Source organism: Agelaius tricolor, unplaced genomic scaffold (assembly GCF_023055355.1).
Source record: "Agelaius tricolor isolate 1412-34295 unplaced genomic scaffold, bAgeTri1.0.p SCAF_1, whole genome shotgun sequence".
Classification (NCBI taxonomy): domain Eukaryota; kingdom Metazoa; phylum Chordata; class Aves; order Passeriformes; family Icteridae; genus Agelaius; species Agelaius tricolor.
In genome coordinates this window covers 31,166,963-31,192,195 of record NW_027269261.1, presented here as the reverse complement: position 1 = coordinate 31,192,195, position 25,233 = coordinate 31,166,963, and the positions used below count along the sequence as shown (strand labels likewise).

The window sequence follows — 25,233 nt, the reverse complement described above, 5'->3', positions numbered from 1 at the left end:
CACATCTATGTCTTCACCCACCCTGAAGGACAGAGAGTTCTCTGATCTTTTGGAAGATACTTTGAGCTTCTCCTGGACATTCTCAAGGTTCCCCAAAACTAACTTTGAAAAAAAGGTTGAGTCTTAGACTCTTTTGCAATCCAATCCTTTCTTCCCCAGAACTTTCAACCCAAGTCAAACAAAAGACTCTCATTGTGTTATGGTTATATCCTAAGCTTAAAGAGACCTTTAACTGCACCTAAATTTTGAAAATTTTAGAGTTCTGACTTTTGTTTCCCTCTTCATCTCTGGAGTTAAGAAAATTGCTAGAAGTGACTCTTACTCTGAAGGTTTTCTGGCTTCAAAAATAAATAAACCAAACCAAACCTTGCTTTCAAGTGCCTGTCAGGCTCTGGTTTGCATACCCTGAACATCTGCTCTCTGGCCCACCTGGGGCATGCTATCGAGGGCACAGGCAGGACTAGGGCAGATGGCACACCAGGGGTTCCCACCCAATGCCTACGTACTGCTTACACACACCTCAGCAGGGCTTCAATCCACTAGTGACAGTGGAGTTATCTCCATCACTGCAGTGCTGGCATCAGTTTATGTGGGTGGACTGGAAAGGGGCTGGTGGGATTTAGCTTGGCTGTGCCTCTCTGCTCAGATGGCAATGGAAAGCAGCAGAGTCCTCCCTTGTTCCAAAAAGCAGATTGTTTTTTTTCTTAGAGTAGGACTGACTTAACACTACAAAGGCCATTAACGCCTGCAGAAGGTCCTTCTCCTTTCAAAGCCTCCATAACTAGAGTTTCCAGGAAATGAGGTATTGCAGAAGTCCTTATGGGGATGACACCTCCTGGTTGTGGTTGTTCCTTTGACTCCTGCTAACTCTAGTGTATACAACAAGCCCAAGAGTCTGACAGCCCCTCTGGTGACTTCTGCTGCTGGGGTCAACCATCCCGCTGAGTCCCACCAACACGTCAGCGTGCTCTGAAATCAACTGTGCAGTGTGTGAATGCACTCCTACCAGCTTGTTTGCCTCTGAGGCAGACACAGTCTCACCCTTATTCGGTCCAATTGGCTTCCTTGGGCAGTCTCCCTTTTTCAGAGTGACGTCATCGATGGCAATGTCCCCCTCGTAGCTTGTGCCCCGGACACCTTCAAAGATGATCTACAAGCAGAGCATGGGAGAGAGGCCAGCGTGAGGCTGCAGGTGTGGAGGGCCCTTCCTGCACTGCAGGGCTTTGCAGAAGTCAGCAGGACACAGAGTAGATCTTATCAGGCCCACAAGAGAATTATTTCCATCCCATTTCTCCAATATTCATAGGCTCTGGAAAGCCAGATCCCACTGTTTATAGGACCAACCACTTTGTACTGAGCGTCTGTGCAGTAATAAATGAGCATAAGAGCTCTGCTTTATTATGTGTCCTGCCCTAACAAGCCAACCAATACTGAACAGAACTTGCAAGAGTAACAACACTCTCATTTACTATTTTGAAGTGTCCAAAAGCACACTGGGCGTTTTGCCACAGTGCCACAACTTGACCAGCCTATACAGGGCAGCTCTCACAAACAGCCCTACAACAGCAAAGTAGCCTGTCGGGTAAGAACCCCAGCCATAAAAGCAGCCCACTGTCTGGGTACACATGAACAACTCGATGAGCACATGCAGAGTGCCCTGCTCATATTCACAAGAGCTCACAGTGCCCTCCCTTGTGCCCCACCAGCCCCAGTGCTTCAGAGGAAGATGTCTGACAGGAAATCTACATCCATGGCACATGGGCAGGTGGCTCCTTGACTGTGGGCTTGGCTTACCTGGAAGGGCCCAGGGGGGTTGATGGGCACATGTGCTTGCTGCCACACATTGCCCCGATTGCCACTGAGGGACCAGACCTGGGTGTCGATGGCTCGCTTGTTCCGCACGCGAACTAGCAGGTTCAGGGAGCCTGTAGGAGAGAAACAGCCCTCTTGGCATGCTGGGGCAGGCAGCCAAGCCTGCCTGCTGGGCTGGCTCCTGGCACAGCTCTGGGCTCAGCCCCAAATCACGGCTGTAAGCCCCAGCTGGCCCAGAGACAGCCTGCAGAGCCACAGTGGCCATCTCTGAGGGGAGCCAGCTTTCTCCTGTGTTCATGGGTAAGTGCCACTGGCAATGTTTCATCCACTTGGCCTTTCCTAGAGAAGCACAGACCAGATAAGGAGGAGCAGGATGAGGAAGAAGCAGTGTGCAGCATGGCTGGGGTGGCAGGAGAAGGGGGTGGCAGAAATGCTAGCTGCCAGGAACCTCCAGAGGCATCCCATCCAACCTCCTGCTTGAAGCCGTCTCCTGCCCTCCATGAGGGCAGCATGGTTTTGCCTGGCCAATCTTGAACTTACCTGAGGAAACCAAGTTTTTCTACTGTCCAGTATGAACCTCCAGCACTACCAGTTGTGGACACTGTTCCTTATCATATAATCTAATACTATGAAAAGATTTTGGTTCCATTATCTTTGAATTTGCCCTTGAAACAGCTGGGGGCCAATGGCCAATAGCAACCTCCTCTTTGCCAGACTGAGCAAGTCCAGCTCCCTTAACTTCTCTTCCTAAGGACTTCTGCTCCTGGCCCTTGACCATTCTGATGCCCTTCTGCTGGGCCTCACCAATTTCTCCACATTCCACTTGAAATGGGGACCCCAGAACACGTATTTGCCTCCCCCTGTTCACCACTGACACCTGAAATATGCAATGCAGCTAACAGGGCTCTCCCTGCTCTTTCCCTGGCCATCAGCTGTGGAAATATAACCAGTGTCCTCATTCACCACTTGCCCTGGGAGCAGCCTTGGAGTGAGCAGCTGTTCTTTGAAGCACCAGACAGCGTTGCCTGTTCCACACCACCTGGTACCATCCCAGCCCAATGCTTTCAGAGGTTCACAAAGATCCTGCAAATCAATGCCGACTTCAAGTTCTTTCAAAAAAAGCAATTCCCAAAAGGTTTTGTCTATCATTAAACCAAAATCAAAGCCAACAAATCTCAAAGCATTTCCAGTTCTCACTTTGAAAACAGTGTCACAGCTTCCTATCCTACACCCACTCACAAAACCATCTCAGTTTGTCTTACTGCAACATTTTGTTAGCATGCCCTCAGATTACTTATTTTCCTTTTTTGCTTCAGTGAAAAAAAAAAAGAAGCTAAACATTCAGTCAGGGTTGACCTGAAACACTTTTTTTTTCCCAAGAAATCAATCAATCACAAGTCTAGTCATGCTGTTGCTCATCAGGGTTTCTGGTCTCCATACACAGATATATTACACCTGAGAGTATGGAGGAAATAGTAACCCTTACTTATCCATCTGTAGTCTATCTGCACTTGGGATGCTGCCTTCCCACATGGCCATGCCCTTTGGAAAAGCAGCAGAATGAGGTCAGGGGAAGAGACAGGGAAACAGACTTTCCTGTATAACCTCCCTCCCACACGATCCCCCCAGATCCTTCATTCTTGGCACATCCACCTTAGGGGCACTGTGTGAAGGACAGGCACCTGGAAACACTCCCATCAAGCACCTAGCTGTCAGAAACTGAGAGATACATTGCAGGGAGTTCAGATCATGATAAAGATGATGAAATGTTTAGATTCTTAGTGAATGACTTACGAGAAAAGGTTAAAAAATTAAATATGTATATAATTTAGTGAAATGAGGATAGAAAACACATTTTCTGGAAATATTCAAAAGCATTAACTGTAAGGCGAGCTGAGAAGACTAGATGAAGGCCTGACAGGACACAGACAGCATATCCAATCCCTTTCCCTGGTGGTACTCAGTTTGGGATGTACACCACAACCCAGGGCAAGGATAAAAATAGCTTGTTTCTCTCTCTCGAGACCAGCTGGCACTGCACAAACTTGGGGGATCCAAGCCAGTGAGCTCTCCCTCCTGGAAACCCAGTGCCACAGATAAGAGAAGTCACTATAGGAATCTCTGGCAAAACCAGCTTTGAGCTGCTGATTTCTTGGCATCTTCCCTGCCCTCAGCAGCTTCCTATGAAGGAAAGTCTCTCTAAGGACACCTAGCCCTCATGGAGCCCCTTGTCCAAACTGACAGCTCAGGCAGGAACTACATAACCCCATAGATCAATGTCAACAGGAGTGTGTTCAGAGCAGCTAATTACAGACACCAGGGCCGGTGAGGTGAGGGATTGAGAGCAAATGAAGAATTAATATGGAGCTGCTAGCAAGCAAGGATTAAAAACAACCATTGTCTATTCTATCCTCATTTGGGGACTTGTAGCTAGGATTTGCTGCACAATAGCCTGGCTGAGTAGTCAGCACTGGGACAAATCACGCAGCAAACGAACTTTGACGCCCTAGGAAAAAAGCAAAGGCGAGATAGAAAGAAACCCTGAGAAGCATCTGGAATGCAAATTAGTGCCTCCAAAGCACTGGATGTGAATGCCTGGCCTAAACCCAAACCAAGCCTGAGCACATCCTGGCTGACAGCTCTGTGTCCTTGCAGCATCAGGAAAAACAACCTTTTGGCCCCCGAATTCCATAATACAACAATACTGAATATGAGCAGGCATTCTTCAAATGGTTTACAATTGGAAAGGAATCTCCCTTATCTACTCTCAACATGCAGTGTTTCACTACTGTCTACACATGGAAAACTGAAGGTCAAAACAGAGGAGCAGCAATCCCATGGCTATCTTAGAAGCCAGTCAGAGTTGTGAAGGGCAGCCAGCTCTCACAGCCCTACCTGCAATCCCTGCTAAGTCACAGAGGTTTCCTGAGACTGGGAAGGAACTACAATACCTCCATTTTCCAGTAACACTGTCACTGGGAATATGCTTCTGGGAGGCATGGAAGAGGCTCCTGGATATGAAACCTCTATCCCATCTGAACTGAGTCCACAGTGTTGTAGATGTTAAAGTTTATGCAGATCTTCTACTTTACTCCCTTCTACCACGTGTCAGTCTGCCACCAGTAGCCAGTAAATTCAAGGGCACATAGCCTCTGATGGAGGTACATGTAAATGAACCTTCAGATCTGCACTCTAGGCAGAGCCATAAAAGATTGCAGACTTGGACTATGGGAGTCTCCAAGTCATCTTCCTTTCCAGTGCCTACAAACTGAAGAAGAGCTGAAGTGTGACCTGCTCTCCAACTTCTCATCAGTGGAGATGAGAAAGACCCATCAGTGCCAGTTGCTGCAGTCACCCTTTTTGCCTGGTTTCACACTGCAATCATGCCTGGTTTCTTCTATCAGAGTTCGGAGCCAGCTGGACAGTTTTGTTCCCCGTTTCTCTCCTTGTTGCCCCTTCCCCATCTCCCCTGCCTGGCACTTTCTAAGGGCACCTGCTGGTGAGGCACACAAAAAGTTAGACCATCTATCTGCTGCTATATCTCTCCAGCCACCAGAGAAAGACAAACAAAAGGGAAATCCCAGGACACCAAGAATCCTGTTGTTACCTCTTCCCATACAAGGCAATCTTTGCATTTGTCTTGTAACCTGTATTATTCTTTCTTCCCAGTCAAAAGGGAGAATAAAGGCAAGTGATGAGTGATGAGGAATTAATTACAGGCAGAGCCAGCTGTACCTTCTGCTGGATGCCTTGAAGACCAGAGCTGGCATTTCAAAAGACTGGCAGTCACACAAAAGACCAGCTGTGCTGCCAGATAGAATAACCCAAGGGATGCCTTTAAATGTTACCTTCTCACAACAAAAAAAAAGTATTCACTCAGTTTCCACGGGAGGGGGACTTCACTGTCACACTGAATTGCAGAGTAGCTCCAGAAGAGCTGGTGCAGGGAGCAGTGGGAGGGATGCAGGGCCTCCAGGGGCAGGGCCATCAGCACAGTCGGTGTGGGATGGCAGAGAAGGTAGAGGGTTCCTCAGGAGTTCCCTTGGGGAGTTAATGCAGGGTGATGGGGTGGGGAAAAGGCTAAGGAACAGCTCAGTTTACATGGCTCAGATGGGAGGCAGGCAGCTGGAGCAGTCAGGAAGCAAAGGGAGGGTGACACTACACACTGAGAGATGGGGTGCCATGCCAAGTGCAGCAGAGCTCCATGGGATGGGTGGGGAAGGCTGTTGGATCCACAGCCAGGAGCTGGCATGCAGCCTGGTCTCACTGCATCTGCCTGCTGCACTCCTGTAAGATCCTTGCTCCAGTATGGGGCAATCTCAGGAGATCAGCTATGGATGAGAATTCCCGGCTGCAGTTCCAGTTTAGATTTGGCACCCAACTGGGAATTCAGGGCTGAAAGCCCCCATGGAAATTCCCATGGCATTTCCAGGGCAGGCAAGATAGATTGAGGTAAGAAGCTGACTGATTACAAGAGATATCCAGTAGCTAGAAAGAGATTCATGGTGTGGAGAGGAATTTGACCTTACACAGCTTAGCAGAGTCATCTGTAGACCCAAAATGAGGGCTAAAACCAATCCAGGGAGAAAAGAGCTCTTACATTTTCTAACAGGGGCTCTAAGCACTTCTTTGAGTGTTTAATGTTAATGCCACTGATCAGAAACTAAAAGCCCAGAGCTCAGTGCAGGCACATACCAGGACCCAGTGACAGTCTCCAGAAAGAACCTATTACTGTTTATAATCTCCACAACAAACACAGGTCTCTCTCCCTCTCATTTAAATGGATGCTAATGAATAGCAGTCAGCATCAGCTTGGTTACAGAGCTCGGGGGAAAGTTATTGCTCTGAGAGCTAGAGAGCAGAGGGTGGAAAAACAATTGTAGCACAGATAGAGATGCAGAAATAATACCAACTGGTACTGACTCATAATTTCTAGGAATGTGAGTTGTCTTTGTGCCATGGTAGGGTGTATTTACTCATTCACAGTCTCTCAGGATGCTTCACACATTAACATATGAGGAGTAAGACAATTAAAGCCTCTGGGCTGCTTTCCACTTCTGACTACAGAGAACTTTTATTTCTACGTCTGTCACTGTTCTCAACTTGGTGTGCAGGGTCCCCTCTGTCCAGTCCTAGGGTCACTACACAGACCTGTTTCTGCAGCCACCACTTCGCTAACTTCAGAGCAGGAGGGTTCAGAGAGCTCATCCTGGTCAGAGTTCGGAAAGCTCCATGATCCCACCTCTATTCACAAGGCATCTGCATTGGGGCATGGAGAATGTTCAGCCTGTGCTGCCAGCTGATTGCTGTGGGACACTCCAAGCTCTGGTACAGTAGGGAGGCTGTGGAGAAAGGAATCAGGGGAATCAAAGCCTCCTGTTTCCCGTTGTGTCTAGGACTTTCTGGGGATATAAACAGCAATAAAGTAAGTTTTCATTGGCAATGTTTCCCCTACAGCAAACCTGTGAAAATTACTTATATATGGCTACAGGGAATTTTCTTTGGAGTTAACTGTGGATTTCAAAAACCCAAAGAAACAAACACATTTCCACCTCTGACCTCCTAAACCATCATCAAATGAGGCTGGGCTTGAAGCAATATTCCCTGACATGGCAAAGCCAATTGCACAGATTGATCTATGATCCATCACCATCTATCTGACCAGTCTGGCATGTACGGGAACTTCGGGATGGAGGGAATGTGCCAGCAGAGAAGCAACAACACTCCAAAAAGACAAAGCAGACATATGGCTGGGCTCCTGGGGAGACACACTGGGCAGGGGGGACCTGGGCCCTGCAGACAGTGGGGTAAGTGCAGTGATATTGTCATGGCTGCCTCATGATGGGGAATGATGGGAGGAAAGCAGGGAAGCTACAGCTATAGCTCCTTCTCTCCAGCATATCCCCACCTGTCTGTGTACATAGAGAGCAGATGGTGATATGGCAGGAGCAGACTCACAATGGAGCTATGCTTGAGCTCCTTTGCTCATTTGATCCACCAGTCTAATTAGAGAAACTGTTAGCATAGAGAGATGAATGATACAAGACTTCCATTTTTGATACTGTGTTTATAGAACAAAATCCTGGCACCCCTTTTCATGGAAAATTCCCTGAGAGGCTGTTTGTGACCAGTAACAGGCCTTCTATGTGTGGACAACAGGATGTGTTTTAAGAAATTCAAAAGAGAGAGAAAAAAGATCTCCACACTCCATCATGTTAAATTTATGCTATCTCAGAAGAACAAAGGCCCATCTGATATGCAGCTAGAACAAAGCAGTGGGAGGGCAAAGGGACAGTGACTCAGGGGTAAGTTCAGAGCTGGTCACTTGTTGGGGCCATGGCTGTGCAGGGGCCCAGTGCTGCTGCTGACTCAGCTCCAGGCAGGGCTGGGGCAGCCCCAGGTGCTGGGCAGGGAAATGGATGCTCTCCTTAATTTCTCTGTGCAGCTGCTGGCAAGCAGGATGGGAAGATGCCGATGGGGGCAGCTCCTTCCCTCTTTCCTGCTGTAGCTGCTGGTCCCCCAAAATACTGGATACTACTTTAGAGAGGAGAGGCCAGCCTGGGGGAAAAGCACAGAATTGTTTACATTGGAAAAGACCTTTAATATCAAGTCCAACCATGAAAAATAAGAGTATGAAAATGTTGTATGTTGCAAATGCAAGATGTGGCCGGGGTGTGTGTTCTATTGCCATCTGTTGGAGGTGGGGCAGTTATCTTCTATTAATTGCCCAGCTGTCAAAAACCAGGTAGGGAAGTTTTCTTTATATCTTCCACAACCCATCGTCCCTCTGGGGAGGCATCTTCTGTTATTGGGCCATTGAGTCTTACTGCATGACTGATCAAATTACATCATCCTATTGTGAGAGGCTCCACCCAGGGGGAGGAGCCAAGCATTCCTACCTGGATATAATCTGATATTTGGAACACCACAGGTGGCCTTTTCCACTGCATTCCCAGAGGAAGATAAGGCCCCTCTGCACCACCATTGGACCTTCAGAGGAAAACTCCACCCTTCTACAGGATCACTGCTTCAACAGAACCACATCTGCCACTCCAGGAGAACTGCAGCCACCATTTGATCAAACTGCTACCAACATCCTGACCAACAGAGCGTCAGGTCATATTCTGGCTCTGTCACTGTTGTTTGGTATTACTGCATTTTTATTTGTTTTCTCCTTTATTATTTTTCCTAATAAAGAACTGTTATTCCTACTCCCATATCTTTGCTTGACAGCCCCTTAACTTAAAAATTGTAATAATTTGGAGGGAGAGGGTTTTCATTTTCCAATTCAAGAGAGCTCCTGCCTTCCTTAGCAGACATCTGTCTTTTCAAACCAAGACAGATAAACCTAGCAAGAAGGAGTTCATGTATAGGCAACTTTTCCCACCAATTTTGTAGACTCAAGAAGCAGAGTGAACCATAGTGCATTTGTGAGGTCTGTTTGCTCCTTGTTCACCCTCTGTTTCATGACATGCCCAGATGCCTTCAGGCAATGCTCTCTCTCCTCCCAGCTTTGATAAGGGGCCCTTTGATCTTTGGCACCAGAGACAGCTGGGTCCTTTGCAGAATTCATGTGCTCAGCTCTCAGGCTGAGAGCACACACTGTGCTCAGCACTCTCTGACGAGCCGAAACAAAGTCTGCTTCATGGACGCTGCCAGGTTTAAAAGAGCACAACAGCCAGACAGGGGACTCTGCCTGTCTCCCTTCTGAGGACAGGCTTTGCAAAGACTTCAGCAAGAGAGGAGGGGGCCTCCCAAAGCCCCCAGAATACAAAAGATGTGTGTGAAAGGGCTGCTGACAAAACCCCTGCAGACATGGATGTACTTATGCTGAGAAAAATTTTGCCTGTCTCCTCTCTATCCCTATTAACAATTCTCTATTTCCCCATCATCACCCTGTCCGTGGTGTCTCAGTCCTGGGAGCCAAGCACAGCAGCTGCAGGGCTGCAGGGCTTGGAGCAGATGGGCTGTTTTACTGCAATGCTGAAGCCAGTGAGACAGCAGGAAGGAGCAGCTGAGATCACATTTCTTCCTGCTGAACTGAGGACACCACTCAAAAGCTGTTCTCTGGCCTCATCCTCTGCCTGACCCAGGGAGATGTGAGAGGATGAATGGTTCAGGCCTGGAAAGTGATTTGCTGCAGGAAGGCTGTTTGTTAGAACAGGCTGTGCTCCCAGCTTTGAGCTCCTTATAGCTGGGATGCATTATAGGATGCATCATAGCAAGAGGCTTTCCCCACTTCATGCCTTGTGTTTTTGCACCACAAAACTCCAAGGCAACTAGCTGAGACAGTGAGACTCCAAACCTGCAACTGCAAACTCCATCAAGTGTTGGGGTGCCTGTCATCCTTGCAGAGTCACTCCTAGAAGTGTTGGTGGTAACTGATATTTGTTGAGCATTTATTTGATTTTCTGGGATGTATTTCCATACATTACAAAATCACATCTGGTTGAAGTTCAAGTACAGATAGGGATGGAGGCACAAGTAGGGTATCATAGTTTGCACTCTGTCCCCATAGCCTTTCTCCTGTGAGAACACCCAGTGGGGTGTCCAGATGTGTACCTGCAATGACCAACAGTGAAATAATTAATGGTCTGTGGAGAGAATAGAAGAGTGACAAGGGAGTGCTAAAGAAGTAGCTGGATATGCTCTGAGAGCTCCTGTTTCCTCTTCAGGTTGTGTTAAGTTTTGTATATATCAATTTCAGAGTCTGAATAATTGATGCAACACCTGATGTCTCAGGAGATGATCAGGTAGCAGTGTATCCTTACAGTTCCTCAGCTTTGCACAAGGCTGCTGCTGTGATTGAAGTCTGAATGGAAAGATGTTCTGCTGAATGAAGGGAGAGTGGATCACTGCAAATGTCCATCAGAGGAATAACTGTCTCCCACCAGGTGATCAGGAGCAAAGAAAATCTGTGGGGATTCAGGGCATCTGCAAATGAATGGGTGCCAGCAATCTGTGCTCCAACAGCCTTCCCAACAAAACCTGCAGCAGGAAAGTAGTCAGATGTTCAACTGGTTACTTTCTTTTTGAAGAAAGTGACATTTCAGTGCCTATCTGCACTGGGAACTTGATTCAGTGATGCCCTTTTAGTGAGGGACAAGGAAAGGCAGGGACCAATGAACCCACATTCAAGGTACTAAACAGAATGCCTGCATCAACATAAAGACACAATGTCTGTGGAATGAAAATTACATGTAGCCAATCCACATCTGAACACCTTTCCCTCATCTCCATGTCTTCTTCTTTAGATGTTAAACTCTTTGGCTTAGGGATGATCCAATCTTACATATCAAACATTGATGCTCTTTGTAAGTAAACATCTAATGAAGGTATAGACACATAGTATTTACTATTTACTATATTTATTTTGCTCCAGCAAAAGTAACTGAAGGGAATTCTCTGCCCTTGGTTATGCAGGAAGTTTGATTAGATGATGTATCAGTAATATTGGGTCTTAATAATCTTTAAATCCATGCCTTTAATCCAAAATTCACAGAATTCTTTAGAGAAACAATGACTTAATCTGTCTTTGGTTCAGAGTCACTGTATTGAACTTACAGAAGCTGAATGACACTTTACAAATACATGGTCTTCTTGCTAGATATTTACCATCCTTGCTCATGATCATGGTATTTGACTAACCTCCCAAAAACCCCATGCAGATACTACTAGAAGAGACCACAATCTATCCAAAGGGTCCATACCTCAGCCCACAGGAAGGTGCTGGATCTCTTATAGATCATTAGTCAAATACGTATTTATCAATGGCCAAAACCACATCTGAGTAAGTGGAAAAAGGATGAGCATTAAAAAAATTGAATGCACTTTTTCATTACAAACTCTTCATTTAACTCTAACTACAACTTGTTTTCAAGAGCCTAGAGGGAAGTGAATCATACTCATGAGGAAAATCAGCCTCTCCTCAATCAATCCAGTGATGTAATCCCTATTGTGCAGAGTAATTGCATTGGAGATAATGGCATGGATTTAATGAACGACACATTTCTATATAAGGCAAACTTCTATATTTCTATGTAAGGCAAACTTCATGTACCCAAAAGAACACAGCTACCTCCAGGGTGCCACCTGTATTACTGTGCAGTGGCAGGATGCTGTGTTCATAAACAAAGTTTGGGTAGGAACGAGGGACCTATGATGGTGAATCTCACAAAAATGATGCCTTTGTGATTCAAGCTGCTTTTTCAATGACAGAACTGGTACCTCTCAATCTGTGTGACCTGATAGCTCTGACTAACATGACTTGTCAGAAACAAGCCACATGGCACCCACTAGCTCCTATGTATGATCATCCACCACGGCCTATTAGACACACTCTGCACTGATTGTCTGATCTGAGCTGAAGAAGTAAAGAAGCAATTCAGTTTGCAGGCCTTCCAGACTGTGATTCCTCCTCAGCAGGAGGGCTTCAGTGGGGACACTGCCTGTGTAAGTGGCCTGCCCACAACCCAATTCCCTCCGTGAAACAGCCATGGCTTTCTTGAACTCAGATGCTGCAGCAAGCAATCTGATCAGGTCTCATTGTTTCCAGTGACTCGGAACCAAAATCCTTCTCAATCAGTATCCAGCACTGTTCCTCATGGGATCTTAGAATAGAGTAGAAGAGAAAAAAAAGAAAAGGGAAATGAAAAGAAAGAAAATTTGAAAAGGACCTACAAGCACCTGACCACTTTGATCACCTCTCTAGGAAGCCCATTACAGTGTCTCACGACCCTTTCAAAAAATAGATTTGATCCTCCCCTGATGCAGCTTTGAACCATTCCCATGCATCCTGTCATGGGATTCATGGATTGGCACCTTTCATCCCCTTTCCTTCCTCAAGAAGCTGTAGAAAGCAATGAGAACTTTATAATTTTACTGGAAGCTTCCCATCCAGTTTATACACAGACCAGACTTAGCTGGGGTGGTCAGATAAGGTCAGTGTCAGCACTGGAACAATCACACCCTTAACTCTCCATTCAGTGGCTGAAATTCCCACGTCTCTCTCAGCAACCTTCACACTGTGAGCTGACCATGAAGACATCTCTCGCTGCAGAACCTGCAGCACCAACTAGCAGTGAGCAGGAGGCTGCACAGATCATGACCTGGCTACCACTGAGTTAGGAGGCATGAGAGAAAGATGGCAGGGGACTGTGGTGGAACTAGTCTGTCAGGAAAACTGTCCTCTTAAAGCATCCCCCTCTGAGGCAGCCCCCGGGAAGGGAGGAAGAGGAGTCTGATGGCTGAAGCAAGGGCTTGAGGATTTGCTCCCAGCCAACCTGACAAAGAGGCTTTTTGAACTTGGCAAATAGTTGCTAGCTGCCATGGCTAGTTTCCTCCCCTGAAGAACGCAAACAATTCCTCAGAAACACAGAACACAGAACATTCTGAGTGGGAAGAGACCCACAAAGATCATTAAGCCCAAATCCTAAGTGAATGGCCCACACAGGGATTGATGCCACGACGATGGCATCATTAGCACCAGGCTCCAACCAACTGAGCCTCATTTGACATTTCCACACCAGCTGCAAGTAAGGCACTCTTGTTCTTGAATGTCTGGTGGAAATGGGATTTCTTTTCTTCTCCTCCCCCTGATTTTTGTGTTGGGGATGGCAGGATCATAGGGCAATGCGAATGCTTGCTACAGAGGGGGCCAGAGGAAGAAAAACAGATGACCAAATAACTTCAGAAGAACAGGGACTGCCTCCAGGGAGCTCCCCTTCATCCTGCTCTCTCATCAGCTGAGAGATATTCAACAGCATCCTACTCTGCTAGTCACTGAATATTTTATATCATGGCTACAACCGGTGCATTTGTATTCTGTTTCTCTCTTTCGTCATATCTATTATAAACGAGTAGTGTCTGGGAACTCTCCCAGGGAAGATTTGCCTGGATGGCTACGGATATTTTATAGTCAAATTGTGAGAGCAAACCAGCTTTCAAGTTCTGTAGTGGGGGGAAAAAAAGGTAATAAAAGAGTTATTAAAAAAATAAATAAATGTCGGGATTTTATACGGCTACTTTTTGTAGTGACAGAGCTTCAGTTTGCTCCACGATGGAGCTGGAGCTCCTGGAAGAGGCTTGGGATGGGAGACACCCTCTTGCTGGCATTTTCTGCTGAAGGAGCAATCTGGTACACTCTTGCTGGCACCTGCCTTGGCAGGACTGTGCTGGCATGAGGTGAGCCAGGGGTTGTGGCTGTGACTGCACAAGGGACAGCTGGGTCTATGGAAAGCAAGGCATGGCTCAGGATTGCAGCAACCCCACCTGTGCCTTCACATTGTTGCACATTTGTGAGATGGATGGAAGGGCAGGGTCTGTCTCCTCCTTTCACAGGAGAAGTCCTACATCCTCCTGTAACCCAGGGCTGAAGAAGAAGAGCTGAATAAACTTGTTTTGCCCTAAGAACTCTGAGAGGACTTCAGCCAATAAGGACATCAAGCCTGGTATCAAGGCACTGAGTTTCAATTTGCAGGCAGATATATGGTAGGTTTGCTGGACCAAGTCATGTATTTCACAGGCCAAGAGAAAAAGAACTTTTTTCTCATTTCATTCTCTTTCAATCTCTGCCTAATCAGTCTGATTTTAAAATTTGCTCTCAGCTCAGCAGCACCCACCATGGAAATCGTATGGCATTAAGGAGTCTATCCACCCCACAGAAATTTGTCAGCCTTTGTACAACAAGAGGAAAACCAGGGATCAAACAGGGCCCATAAAATTTGGTATGAAGGGGGAAAACCAAAAGATATAAAAGGTGTCGGAAGCTGAGGAACAGAAAATGGCACTTAGAGGCTTTCTTAGGTCTCAGGAGTCACCATCACTTTTGGGTAATCTGTGGGCAGAGCAAATCAGTAAAGAGTTAAAATGCTAAAAGAAAAAAAAAAAACTGTAATGAATTGGTTCTCTGGCATGTCCAGTCCACCCCATCTCCAAACAGACCACCACAAAAGAACTATTAAACCAAGCTCTTTTCCAAAATCAAGAAAATGTTGATGATCTTTTACTTCACCTGTAAAATAAATGTGGAAATCTGACACAAGAAAAAAAGCAAGACAGGCCTCCTCTCCCCACATCTTTTTTTTTGTCAATCTCCCACCAGTCTGGGCCACTCTTCATCAAAGAATGAGACTCCTTTCCCAGCCTCCAGGAGAAGACAAGCAGGAATTAGGCAGCAGAGCTGACTTACCATAAGGTCCAGCTGCAGGGAACATGTGAGTTTGCCAGACAGCATTAGCAGCTGGACTCTGTCAGCTAAGCAGGACCAGCAGCTCCAGGAAAATCTGGTGTGAGCCAACACCGACAGTGCTCTGCCTGAGCAAGCTGCCACCACTGGCATGACTACAGCATGGAGCAGCCTGTCTCCAGCAGGAATCCAGGTGTGTGAAAGCACCTCTGACCTAGCCCAATTCCAAGTGCAGAGAGCAGATATGAACCCTCAAGACACAGACACAGATGGAGACCTGCTCAGTGAACTGCAGCCCAGCTCCTAGCCCCTACACTCATGGTGTCAGGGTTTCAGCTTTGCCCAGATTTTGCAGTTTAACCTCTCAGCTGTGCCACATGTGCACAGAGATGTGGCCAGACTCAGGAGTATGTTCCTCCCAAAGACATCTGCCGTACTGAGCAGAGAGAGGTTAATTAAGCCCGCTTATTGAAGGGCGGACACATTCCTGCCTGGGCCCTGATTTTGCAGTCAGGCTCTAGTCCAGCAGGTGATTAATAACCCTGTGTGCTGTGTGAAGAGTGCATCTATTATTCAAATTAATGAAATTATAATCAAGAGGTGACGAATTAGCAGTTGCTCCTTGACTGGATATGGAAACTCATTAGTGTGCCAGGCGCTTCTGTGGTTCTTGCTGCACTTGAGGCTTACAGGAGCCAGGCAGAGCAGGCAGCCCCTGGTCCAGCTGGGGGAACACACATCTTGCATGCCCCAGTGAAGCTGTGGCCACCCCAGAGCTCTCTGGTCCACAAAGCCCCTTCACCCTCTTCTCCTGTCCAATGGACAGACTGACTGTAAGGTGCTGGCCCAAGGACAGGCTGTGACAGCCTCACAACCCTGACACTGCTGGGCTATGGGACAAGTATTTGAGTGCCTCCGCCCACCCTGCTGCTTGGAATACTGGAGTAGGACTCCCACCCTCTGGAATGGCTGGTTGCAGGCACAGCTGCCGGAGCAAGAGGCTGGAGATGTTCCCCAAGAGCCCACATGAAGCTGAGTTGACCCTTGCCCAGAGGGACTCACCAATGTGCTTCCCGTACATGTGGTAGTAGAAGGAGACACAGTAATACTTGGCAGTGATATTGTACAGGGGGCTGATGAGCCGGGCTTTGTCTCCTGTCACCCGGGGCCGGGACGCCTCGATGAACATGTAATAACCTGCAGAACGAGAGGGAAAGGTGGGCAAAGGCAGTATGCACTGGGTCTCCCTTCCTCCAGATGATGGGATGCCAGTGTGGCTGGGAGACCACCCCTCCTCTGGGAGACACGGCCTTGCTGTGCCCAACTGCTCTGCACCCACTGTGATCCCGCCCAGAGACACTTCCAGGATACCCCCAGGGCCTCCCCTGCCTCAGCAGTATTTAGGGAAGCACGGGAGAGACAGGCATCTGCAGACCTGCTGTGGGCACACGTAGCAGGTGAACCTCTGCACATCTGTCTGGGTGGACAAAGAGCCCCAGAGCTGGCTGCACTGTGCAAGGAGAATACCAGAAAGAGAAACCATTCCAGACTAATTTCTCTGCCTCAAGTAGAGGGAGAGACAGTTTGGTACATCTAGCCTGAACAATTTTATTGTCTAAAGAGAACAATACCAAAGCAATTGTTAACAGCCCAGGGAGGAAGAGATTAGCCATTTAATTTGTTAACATCATTTTCAATGCTCAGTCAGGTTGGGTGTACTGAACACTAATGGGAGAAACCATTTCCTTAGCAGGCCATTGGACGTTTCCCATTTTTTTCTGAATTCAAAGATACGTGTTTGCATATAAATTTACTTTTCTTATTACAGAGAGAGGGACATAGTATCCACTTAAACTGGGAGCATGTGCTCCATACACAGCTAGGGTGAGCAATACATAACATCAGTTTCCTCCAGCTATAGGTGAGGCTTCCTCCTGCCCACAGGCAGCTCCTGTCTGGGCTCTCATGCTTCTGTGCTTGGTACTAAGGAGATCTGTTTGTATCCCTGAAAATTTCTTTGAGGAAACAGCTCGCTAAAACCTACAGGGCCATTTCTAGGTGTTAGAGATATTCTCCTAGTTGTTTATCCATTTTTTTCTTCAAAACAAGCATCAAACAGTGCAAGAGCATTAGGCATCAGGCAATTAGCTGACAACAAGAACTAATGCTCACACTCTTCCCTTCAACAAAGTTGTCGGTGTTTTAATTGTGTGTTTAATTCCAATCAGCAACATGCAAATTAACTGCCTGCTCCCTGCACCCCATGTGAAGTAGAAAGCAGACCAGCTTTCTCCCAGAGCTGTAAGGCTCCTGGCAGGAGATGGTGTGCACCTCCCCTCGCTGCCAAGGCAAAGGAAACCCAGACGTGTGCTGACCCTCTGGGGTGCCGCTGATGTCCGTGGGGGGCCCCGTGTTGACGGTGCGCTTGGGGTTCTGCGTCAGGGCGTTCTGCCGCGTCCAGTCAAAGTTGTCCATCTTGTCCTGCACGAAGCCGCAGATCTTCTCGTCCTCAAAGCGGCAGGTGTTATCTGTGGGGATGGGAAGGGAAGGGCTGCTCAGCTGCTGCTTTTCCAACACCCTCCCCAAGCTGCCTGGGTGCTCACAGCAGTGCTGTGCCACCACTGAGGCTCTGTGTCAAGCCAGGGGCAGATGGGCAGCCCCTGGCCTCAGGAGGAGGCTGAAAAGGAAGGCAATCACAGAAATCATAGAAATCACAGAATGGGTTGAGTTGGAAGCAGTCTCAAAGTCCATTCAGTTCCAAACCCATTGCCATGGGCAGGGATTCCATTCACTAGACCAGGTTGCCCAGGGCCCCATCCAACCTGACCTAAAACACTTCTACAGATGGGGCACCCATAACATCTCTGGGCAGCCTGTTCCAGTGCCTCACCATTCTCTGAGTATGGAATTTACTCTTCAAATCTAATCTAAATGTCCCCTCTTTTATTTAAAAATGTTCCCCCTTTTCCTATCACTACCCATAATACACCAGTGATCAGTGTTACTACAGAAGTGTTAATCCAGGCTGATAAATGTGATGGTCTGACAAAATGGAAAAAAGCTATTATGGCTAAAGAGATTCTCAGAGAGATCTGAAGGGGCAAATATAGAGGAAGGTAAAAAGATCACCAAAGGCAAACTGGCTACAAGGCCTTTTATATCAGAACAACTTGATGGTAGAATAATTTCCCCAGGAGAGAGGAAAAAGTAGCAGCAGATGACCCCCCTTCAGGCTATATATTTAACTAAACTATGACACACATGAAAAAAAATCAGCTGTGGAGAAGAGGTCAGCTCAGCACGACAAACGTGTCATTTAGCCAGAGTACATCTAATTTACACCAGCTAAAAAGCACATTTGATTTTGCAGCTTATGCTGGTTCCCCTAACAAAATAAAACACGTAGGTAAGAGATTTTTATGTAGGATCAACCATATGTGCAATAGGGCTCACTTTTATTGCTACCACAAGACTTTTACACCCTACAGCAATATTGTAAGACAGATGAAAAATCTCGTGCATAGACATAACCCAATATGGACTTGCAGAGATTGGAATGAATTGGACATGACCAGGCTGAAGATTGTAACCTTTGTGTTAAAAAGGTAGTTTTGTGTCACAAAAGCAAAGGTCAAGAACCTGCTTTATACTGCTGACACAATAGGAGAGGGATGGATAAAACAGGCAAAAAAGAAAGAGAAAACAGGTCCAAAAACCAATGTGAAAACTGCTGTGTGTTTTGAAAGGTCCCTGGGCAGAAACCAGAGCTGGAGAATGAACTGGAAGTGGGATCTTGGACCTTGTGAGTGATGTAGATATGGCAAGCACAGATATCTTTAATTGCTGCTTTTAAGTAAGAGCAAGGAGGTGTGCTATGAAATGGAAAGTTAAAGCCATGAAAGAACACATACACAAAGGAAAACAAGGCTCTCCATGAGGGCTTGGAATGTGCTAGGAACCTCATCCGTGGCATGCTGATGCAAGACTCAACTTCTGGGGGTTTACCTCTCACTATTATTTATTGTGCCTAGATGAAGAGAAGCCCAAATGCCTCCTGGGGCTCCTGCATTCTTGTATCTTCAGTGATGCCTTGCTCTGGCTCCTGGGCAGGAGGCTTTTTCTCCTAGCATGCATGGCTCTGGCAGGACATGTAGGACAGAGCAGGGTCCTTAACCTATGGGATGGGTGCCAAGGATGGGACACACAAGGGAAGTTTTCTGTAATGCCAGGGCCAAAAGATCCAGAAGCAGCACAATGTGATGGCAGGAGCTTCATACATCTACCATACACAACAAAATCTGTTCTCTTGTACCAGAGAAAAGAGACTACCCAAGAAATGAACAGAATCTTGACTCTGAGATGCTGCATCTTCTGGTGGCTAGCATCCTCCCCATCCCCTCCCACTTGGAAATGAAAATGACTGTAATCCAAATGGACATCAAAGGTCTGCACACCCCTGGGGTAGGGAACTGGGTTCCCCTTTCTTGCCTGTCTCTTTCCAGCATCCCATCAAAGCAGTGAGAAAAGAGGATGCAGCCTCCTGAGGTAACCAGCAGAAATGTCTTTGCCAGCATAGGTTGGGCACTGTGAGGCAAGCCAAGGGCCTGTTTCACAGACCAGGGCAGCTGGGTTTTCAGTAATCTCAGCAGGAAACGCTGCATGCCCACTCCTTTGGGCTGAGCACAGCCATCGGGAGCTTGTCTGGGCTGGTTTAACTGCTGATTAACCCTGGCTAAGTGCTTTCCACTCAATCTGCTCATTTCTAATTAGCATCCAAATCCAAATTAGCCATTGCTCTGCATTGCCTAACACAGGGGGCCGAATGGCATCTGGAGCTGAAGGAGAAGGGAGCAGAGGACAGGGCAGATGCTTGCTGGGTCTGAAACAGGCTAACTATGTGGGGGCCTCTTTCATCCCCAGAACAAAGAGATGGAAGGAGAAAAGAGTCAGAAGGCAGCTCCTAAGGGTCCTTCCTCAGCTGTTTTGGCTGAGAGAAGGGAGTTCCTGGCTGTACCAGAGCCCCAGTAGTCCTCAAAGGAGACGCTGGAGCCCACAAGCTTGCTGATGTTGCTGTGTGGTGTAATAGCCCTTGTTTCTCTCCACTGCACCAAAAACATCTGCATGACTCCAGCTCATGGGTTGCCAGCTGCAGTTACAAGAGACACATTTTCTCTCAGAATGGCATTATCTCACACAGCAGGATCCACAATGACTGTCCTTTTGCAAAACTCCAGGGCAGTTTGCCTCTGACCCTGCTGAGAACACGGACTTCCAAAGAAAGATGACATCGTTCTCCAACACAGAATTACCTTAACAGGGAATATCAGGTGGAAAGCAGAGTTGGAAGCTGCAACACAGAGGTCAGCCAGGCAACTGATTGAGAGAGAACAAACCACAAATGAGCAGGCACAGAAATCAAAGGAAAGGCAGATTAAGGCGAAAGCACAAGCTCAGGTGGGTATCAGAGGGAGTTGTGTAAGACAAGAGGACCTGAGGACAGCATTCCAAACTTAGTCCCAAGGCCTGGTTGGGCCAGCCTGTGGACTGTGGTGGACTACTGTGCCTTCATTTTTAAGAAGGCACACTCATGGGATGAGATTGCTCAGAGAAGCTGACTCATAAGTCTATAGATTGCTCTTTTAACATCCAAATAGGGCCCTGAGGGCATTTTATCTTCTCACTCCAATGCAGCTCCTTCCAGAAGGCAATGCTTCTAGCAGCCCACATAAAATAGAGCAGGGTCCCGTGCACCACAGATCAAGCAATGCTTAATCAACAACATGATCCATCTTATGTGCAACAGCACTTGCTGGGCAGGAATTTGAACCTCCAGCACATCGCCTTCTGCTTAGCTTGGGAGCTCAAGCACTTTGCAACAACTAATGAAAAAGGCTTCTTAATTTCTCTGTAGCATAGCAATGCCTCTTTCTACGTATCTTCTGCATTACATGGGGGGAAATAGATGCACAAAGTATAGAGAGACACATTTAAGGTCACAGCAGGCAGTGGCTAAGCTGGAAACAGAACCCAAGTGCTCTGACTCCTGGTCCTTTGGCGTAAAACAAGCCACAGGAAAGCAAAGCTCTGTGGTTTCTCTGAGCTACAATGGAGGTGCCATGAATAACTAGGAAGTGTTCAGTGTGGTTTGGGACACTGCCAGCATGTCACCTCTTGGTGGTTATCAACAAGGTTCACCAGGAAAAACCTGGCAGATCCAGCCAAGAAAAAAATCTTTATATCACTTGCTGTACCTCAGAGACCACAGAGGTGATCTGACTTTTGACCTTGACTGTGTGATGCAAACCTTCTTGAAGACTTTTGCCATTTGCCAGGGATCCTGGATAATCTTCAAGGAGTAAAGGAAGCTTCCTGTTTAAAATTTAAGCAATGGATTCAAATACTGAACACAGAAGTTGCTCTCTGGACTGTAACAAGTAAGGTGGAGGTGGCAGGGGAGCTGGCTCCTCAAAAGCTGGACTTAGTGCTGTCTTCACCACACAAATTTCCTTGGCAGGCTTTTCAGTGGTGGCAGCTCAGAGTGCAGAGATGTTTGCTCTCAGTTACAGACACCTTCAAGCATTCCCAGGGGAGAAACTCTCTACTGTGGCTATTAGCATTTCTTGTTGCTTTGCCTTCCTGAGAAACATAATGGAGGTTTTCCTTTCAAGTCCTTAGGGGAAAGCCGTCCCTGGTTCTGAAATTCTGGCTGCCAGATGAATGCAAAAAATAATACTCCTATTCTAGCTGCAGACTATGGGTGAATAGCAGTTGGAGTGCACTTGAATAAAATTGCCTTCATCATTTAGCTGTGGTGTGACAACTGGCACTGGTTTGGGGCATAAAGGACCATGCTCCGAGCCCCAGCTCTATTGCAGACCTGCTGTGTGACCCACAGGCTATCATTTTATGGACATCAGTTTCCCCATCTAGAAACTGAAGACAATGAGAACTATATTGAGACCTCAAAGTATGTAATGATCTAAGAAAGAATATTTAACAGTCTCTCCCATTGCAATTTTCTAGGGATTTTATAACCAATAATGGGAGACAGCTTCACAATGCTGTAACTGGTTAAGTCATCCTATTTGCCACCAAGATACAAGGAACTGTCACCTCTTTAAACCTTTGCATTACAAAACATTCTTGAAGAATGGGCACAAACTCGAGTAATCCAACTCTAAACACAGGCTGACATCTCATTCCCACGTGTTCTCACCTGAACAAACTTGGATTCTTCTGGACTCTGAGCATTATCAGAGACTAGACAACAGAAATAGATGGTAAGCAACAAGCCAGACTAATCTGCAACAACCAACATCTGCCATGGATCACCACCCACTGTACTTGCCCATGGTCCCAAAATCATGGGTTTAGCACCACACACATCGAGACTGCAGCTATGTGAGAAATAGTGTTGCTGCTCTGAAAGGGCAAATCAGGTTGGCCAACCAAAAAATAAACCAGCAATCCCATATACTTAATGACATCATCATCAAGGTTATAAGGTTACATCTGACAAAACAAGGGAAACCGAAACCCACCAGGGAGGAGGAGCTGGAATGGCTTTTGGGGCAGCACTCCATAGAAAGCAAACATTATATCTAAATAAAATTGCAGAGGAGGTAAGGACAGAGCAGATTCCCCAGCACTGGAATGTGGTCATGACATTAAAACAATCATTTATTCTAAGAGAACTTTAAGGTAAAATCTTAGAATTCAGATAATTCTTAGGCAGTTTTTAAAATACAAATTCTGCTTTTTAGAACCAGATTTTCTGATTTTTAAGAGCCAGTCCTACTGATAACCTCTAAATACTTGCAATTCCCAACGTCTTTTGTTCACTTCCTCTTTCTTCCTTTGCTTTTCCTTTCTAACCCAATACCTGGCTCTGTAACCATGCCACACGCATGCCTGCCCCAATGTTATTAACATCTTATTAGGCTGAGAGAGAAAATGCATGAAGAAGTAATTGTATTAAGTGACTCTCAGAGTTTGTAAATTAATCACCATTGTGCATGCCCTTGGATCAGTCTGCCAGAGACATTAATCATCTAATCTTTGCCTTTCACTCCAGAGCTTTCAATGTTTGCTCCCAGAATTTGGCTCAGCAGCCTAGTGTGAACTTTCCCCTGGGAGTGACCGTAGCAGGGGAAGTATGAAAAGAAGAGGTAGCAGGAGGGATTTCTGTGTTTTTGGGATGAAGATCTGGGGAACTCAGCTGTGGTCCAAAGAAAGAGCAAAAAGCTTTTGAGCTCATATTTCACTGGCAGCAGGTCTGAAAGGAAAGGGCATATCTGAAAGCAAGTGTGGTAGGTCTGATTTTAGGCAGTCAGTCTCAAGGTGTGAACACATGGGCAAGAGGTGGCCCAGAGGTCCCAACAGCCACCAGAGGCTGGGCAATTTATATCAAGAGGAAATTCTAAGTGTTGGGTTTACTGCATGAAAAACACAAGTGGCTGAGTTGTGTTCCACCACAGGCAAATTTCCTGCAGTTGTTCTGGACTCAATAAGGCTGCCAAAGATACCCCAGGCAGGCAATCTGAAGGCTCAATTTACAAAGACCCCAAGAGACTGACACAATTAGGACTGAAGTTGCTCTGGGTTTACCAGTGATTTATGCAGTGTAAAAGCAAGTGGCAAAAAGCCAGACTTTGTCACTTCCACCTGTGGGCTGGGATACTTGCCTCCTCCAGCAAGTACTGAAAGACACATTCTAGAGTAGGTCCCTGGCAATATGCTCCGTGTTTCCCAGTGAGTCTTCTACAGAGAATATTTAAAGTAAATCAGGAAGTGAGGAAAAGAAAACAAATGGAATCAGGAATTAGAGCCACAAAACCTCTCTGACTCTGTAAGAAACTCCTACTCTCAGGCAGAGTATGGTTCATCAAACCATCCTCAAGAACGTGCAGGAATTAACTCCTCGTGGCTGCCTTAACAAGAGAACTCCCTATTCTGCCATCACCTAATCCTGGCTTCTCCTCTCTGCTGGTACCCTGCAGTGCAGTAGCAGTACTTACCTACACAGAGTAATTACTCTGTATACACAGAGTAATACATAAAACTACTGAATACTGACTCAGCAGCTGGAAATGGAGAAACAGCCCCATGCTCTCCATGGAGCGCTAGCAAGTAGTCCGCCCATCTCTGCCCAAGAGCTTTGCCTGGGCTTACATCCTATAATCAAAGTGAAGGGACCTTGTTGCACCCCCTGGGGATCATTCTCCCACCACTTACAGCAAGCTAGAATTCCTCTTTTATGCTCAATGGGCACTGTCATGTTGCTGTTAAAGAACATCATTCTTAGACATTGTGTATTCAGCTCTTGAAATCAATGGGAACTCTGGATGCTCAGTAGAGAGGGGCTTGCATCTTGCCAAGAATAACCAGAAGGTAAAAAAGCAAGTTAACAGTGATGACACTGAAGGGGAGGAAGAAGGGGACTGTGCTCAAAGAGTTTGCAAGAAGAGACAGATCTGAGCTGGAGACTGCTCCATACAAGCCTGCAGAGATATCAAGTGGTATCATTCCTGGTCAGAAGAGGATGGGGAATATTCCTAAACACAGATATTTTGGGGAACATTTAGTAACCTGCTTACTGGAAGTAGATTGCTCGTGCTGGGGCATGGGAGTGGCTGTTCAAGATCACAGTCTGCCCCATCACAAAGATATCAGGTGAGTGAGAGGCATATCCCTGGCATAAATCTCCTGGCAATAACTCAAGGTAGAACAAATGGCAATATTTACTGGAAGATTTAGTGTATACAATTTTATCCTCTTCTGGGGAAAAAAGATTTGACAAAGTCAGCTGTGTATTCCAGCTGCCTGTCTTGCCTGATCTGCTGGAGCACTCTACTAAAGTACATTACATTCAAAGCATTAGCACAAAGGTCTTGTTGCTTACCTGTTGGATTGGGATAGTTGATTGCTGGAAAAAAATAGAAAAACAAGTCAAAACAAAAGCACAAATCATAATCAGAGTCTGAAAATAAAATAAACACATCAAGAAAGGTCACAAATGCACAAGTCTCCTGGCAGCATCCTGTGAGAAAGCAATGCCTGGTGCCTGTTTTGGTGATGGAAAAAGATGTGGACACTGATCCAAGCAGCAAGAGACCTTAAGAAAACCCCACCTAAGGGGTGATCCTGGGATTATAGGAAAACCTTTCTGGCAACCCAAGTAGTTTCCTTCTGGAGCATTCAGGGGGATAGCACCCACTTAGATACCAAAGCTTGGT

General features: G+C 46.6%; 1 protein-coding gene across 1 annotated transcript in view; it reads right to left on the bottom strand.

The window, feature by feature from the left end:
• The window catches only part of MDGA1 (MAM domain containing glycosylphosphatidylinositol anchor 1), a 148,825-nt gene that overhangs the window by 9,575 nt on the left and 114,017 nt on the right, over positions 1-25,233 (bottom strand). The window contains exons 13-17 of the mRNA XM_071428393.1: positions 24,900-24,923; positions 17,374-17,526; positions 16,061-16,195; positions 1,795-1,925; positions 1,042-1,150 (exon numbers count right to left, since the gene is read on the bottom strand). Of these exons, the coding sequence (XP_071284494.1) occupies positions 1,042-1,150; positions 1,795-1,925; positions 16,061-16,195; positions 17,374-17,526; positions 24,900-24,923 (552 nt within the window). The remainder of the gene's footprint in view (positions 1-1,041; positions 1,151-1,794; positions 1,926-16,060; positions 16,196-17,373; positions 17,527-24,899; positions 24,924-25,233) is intronic.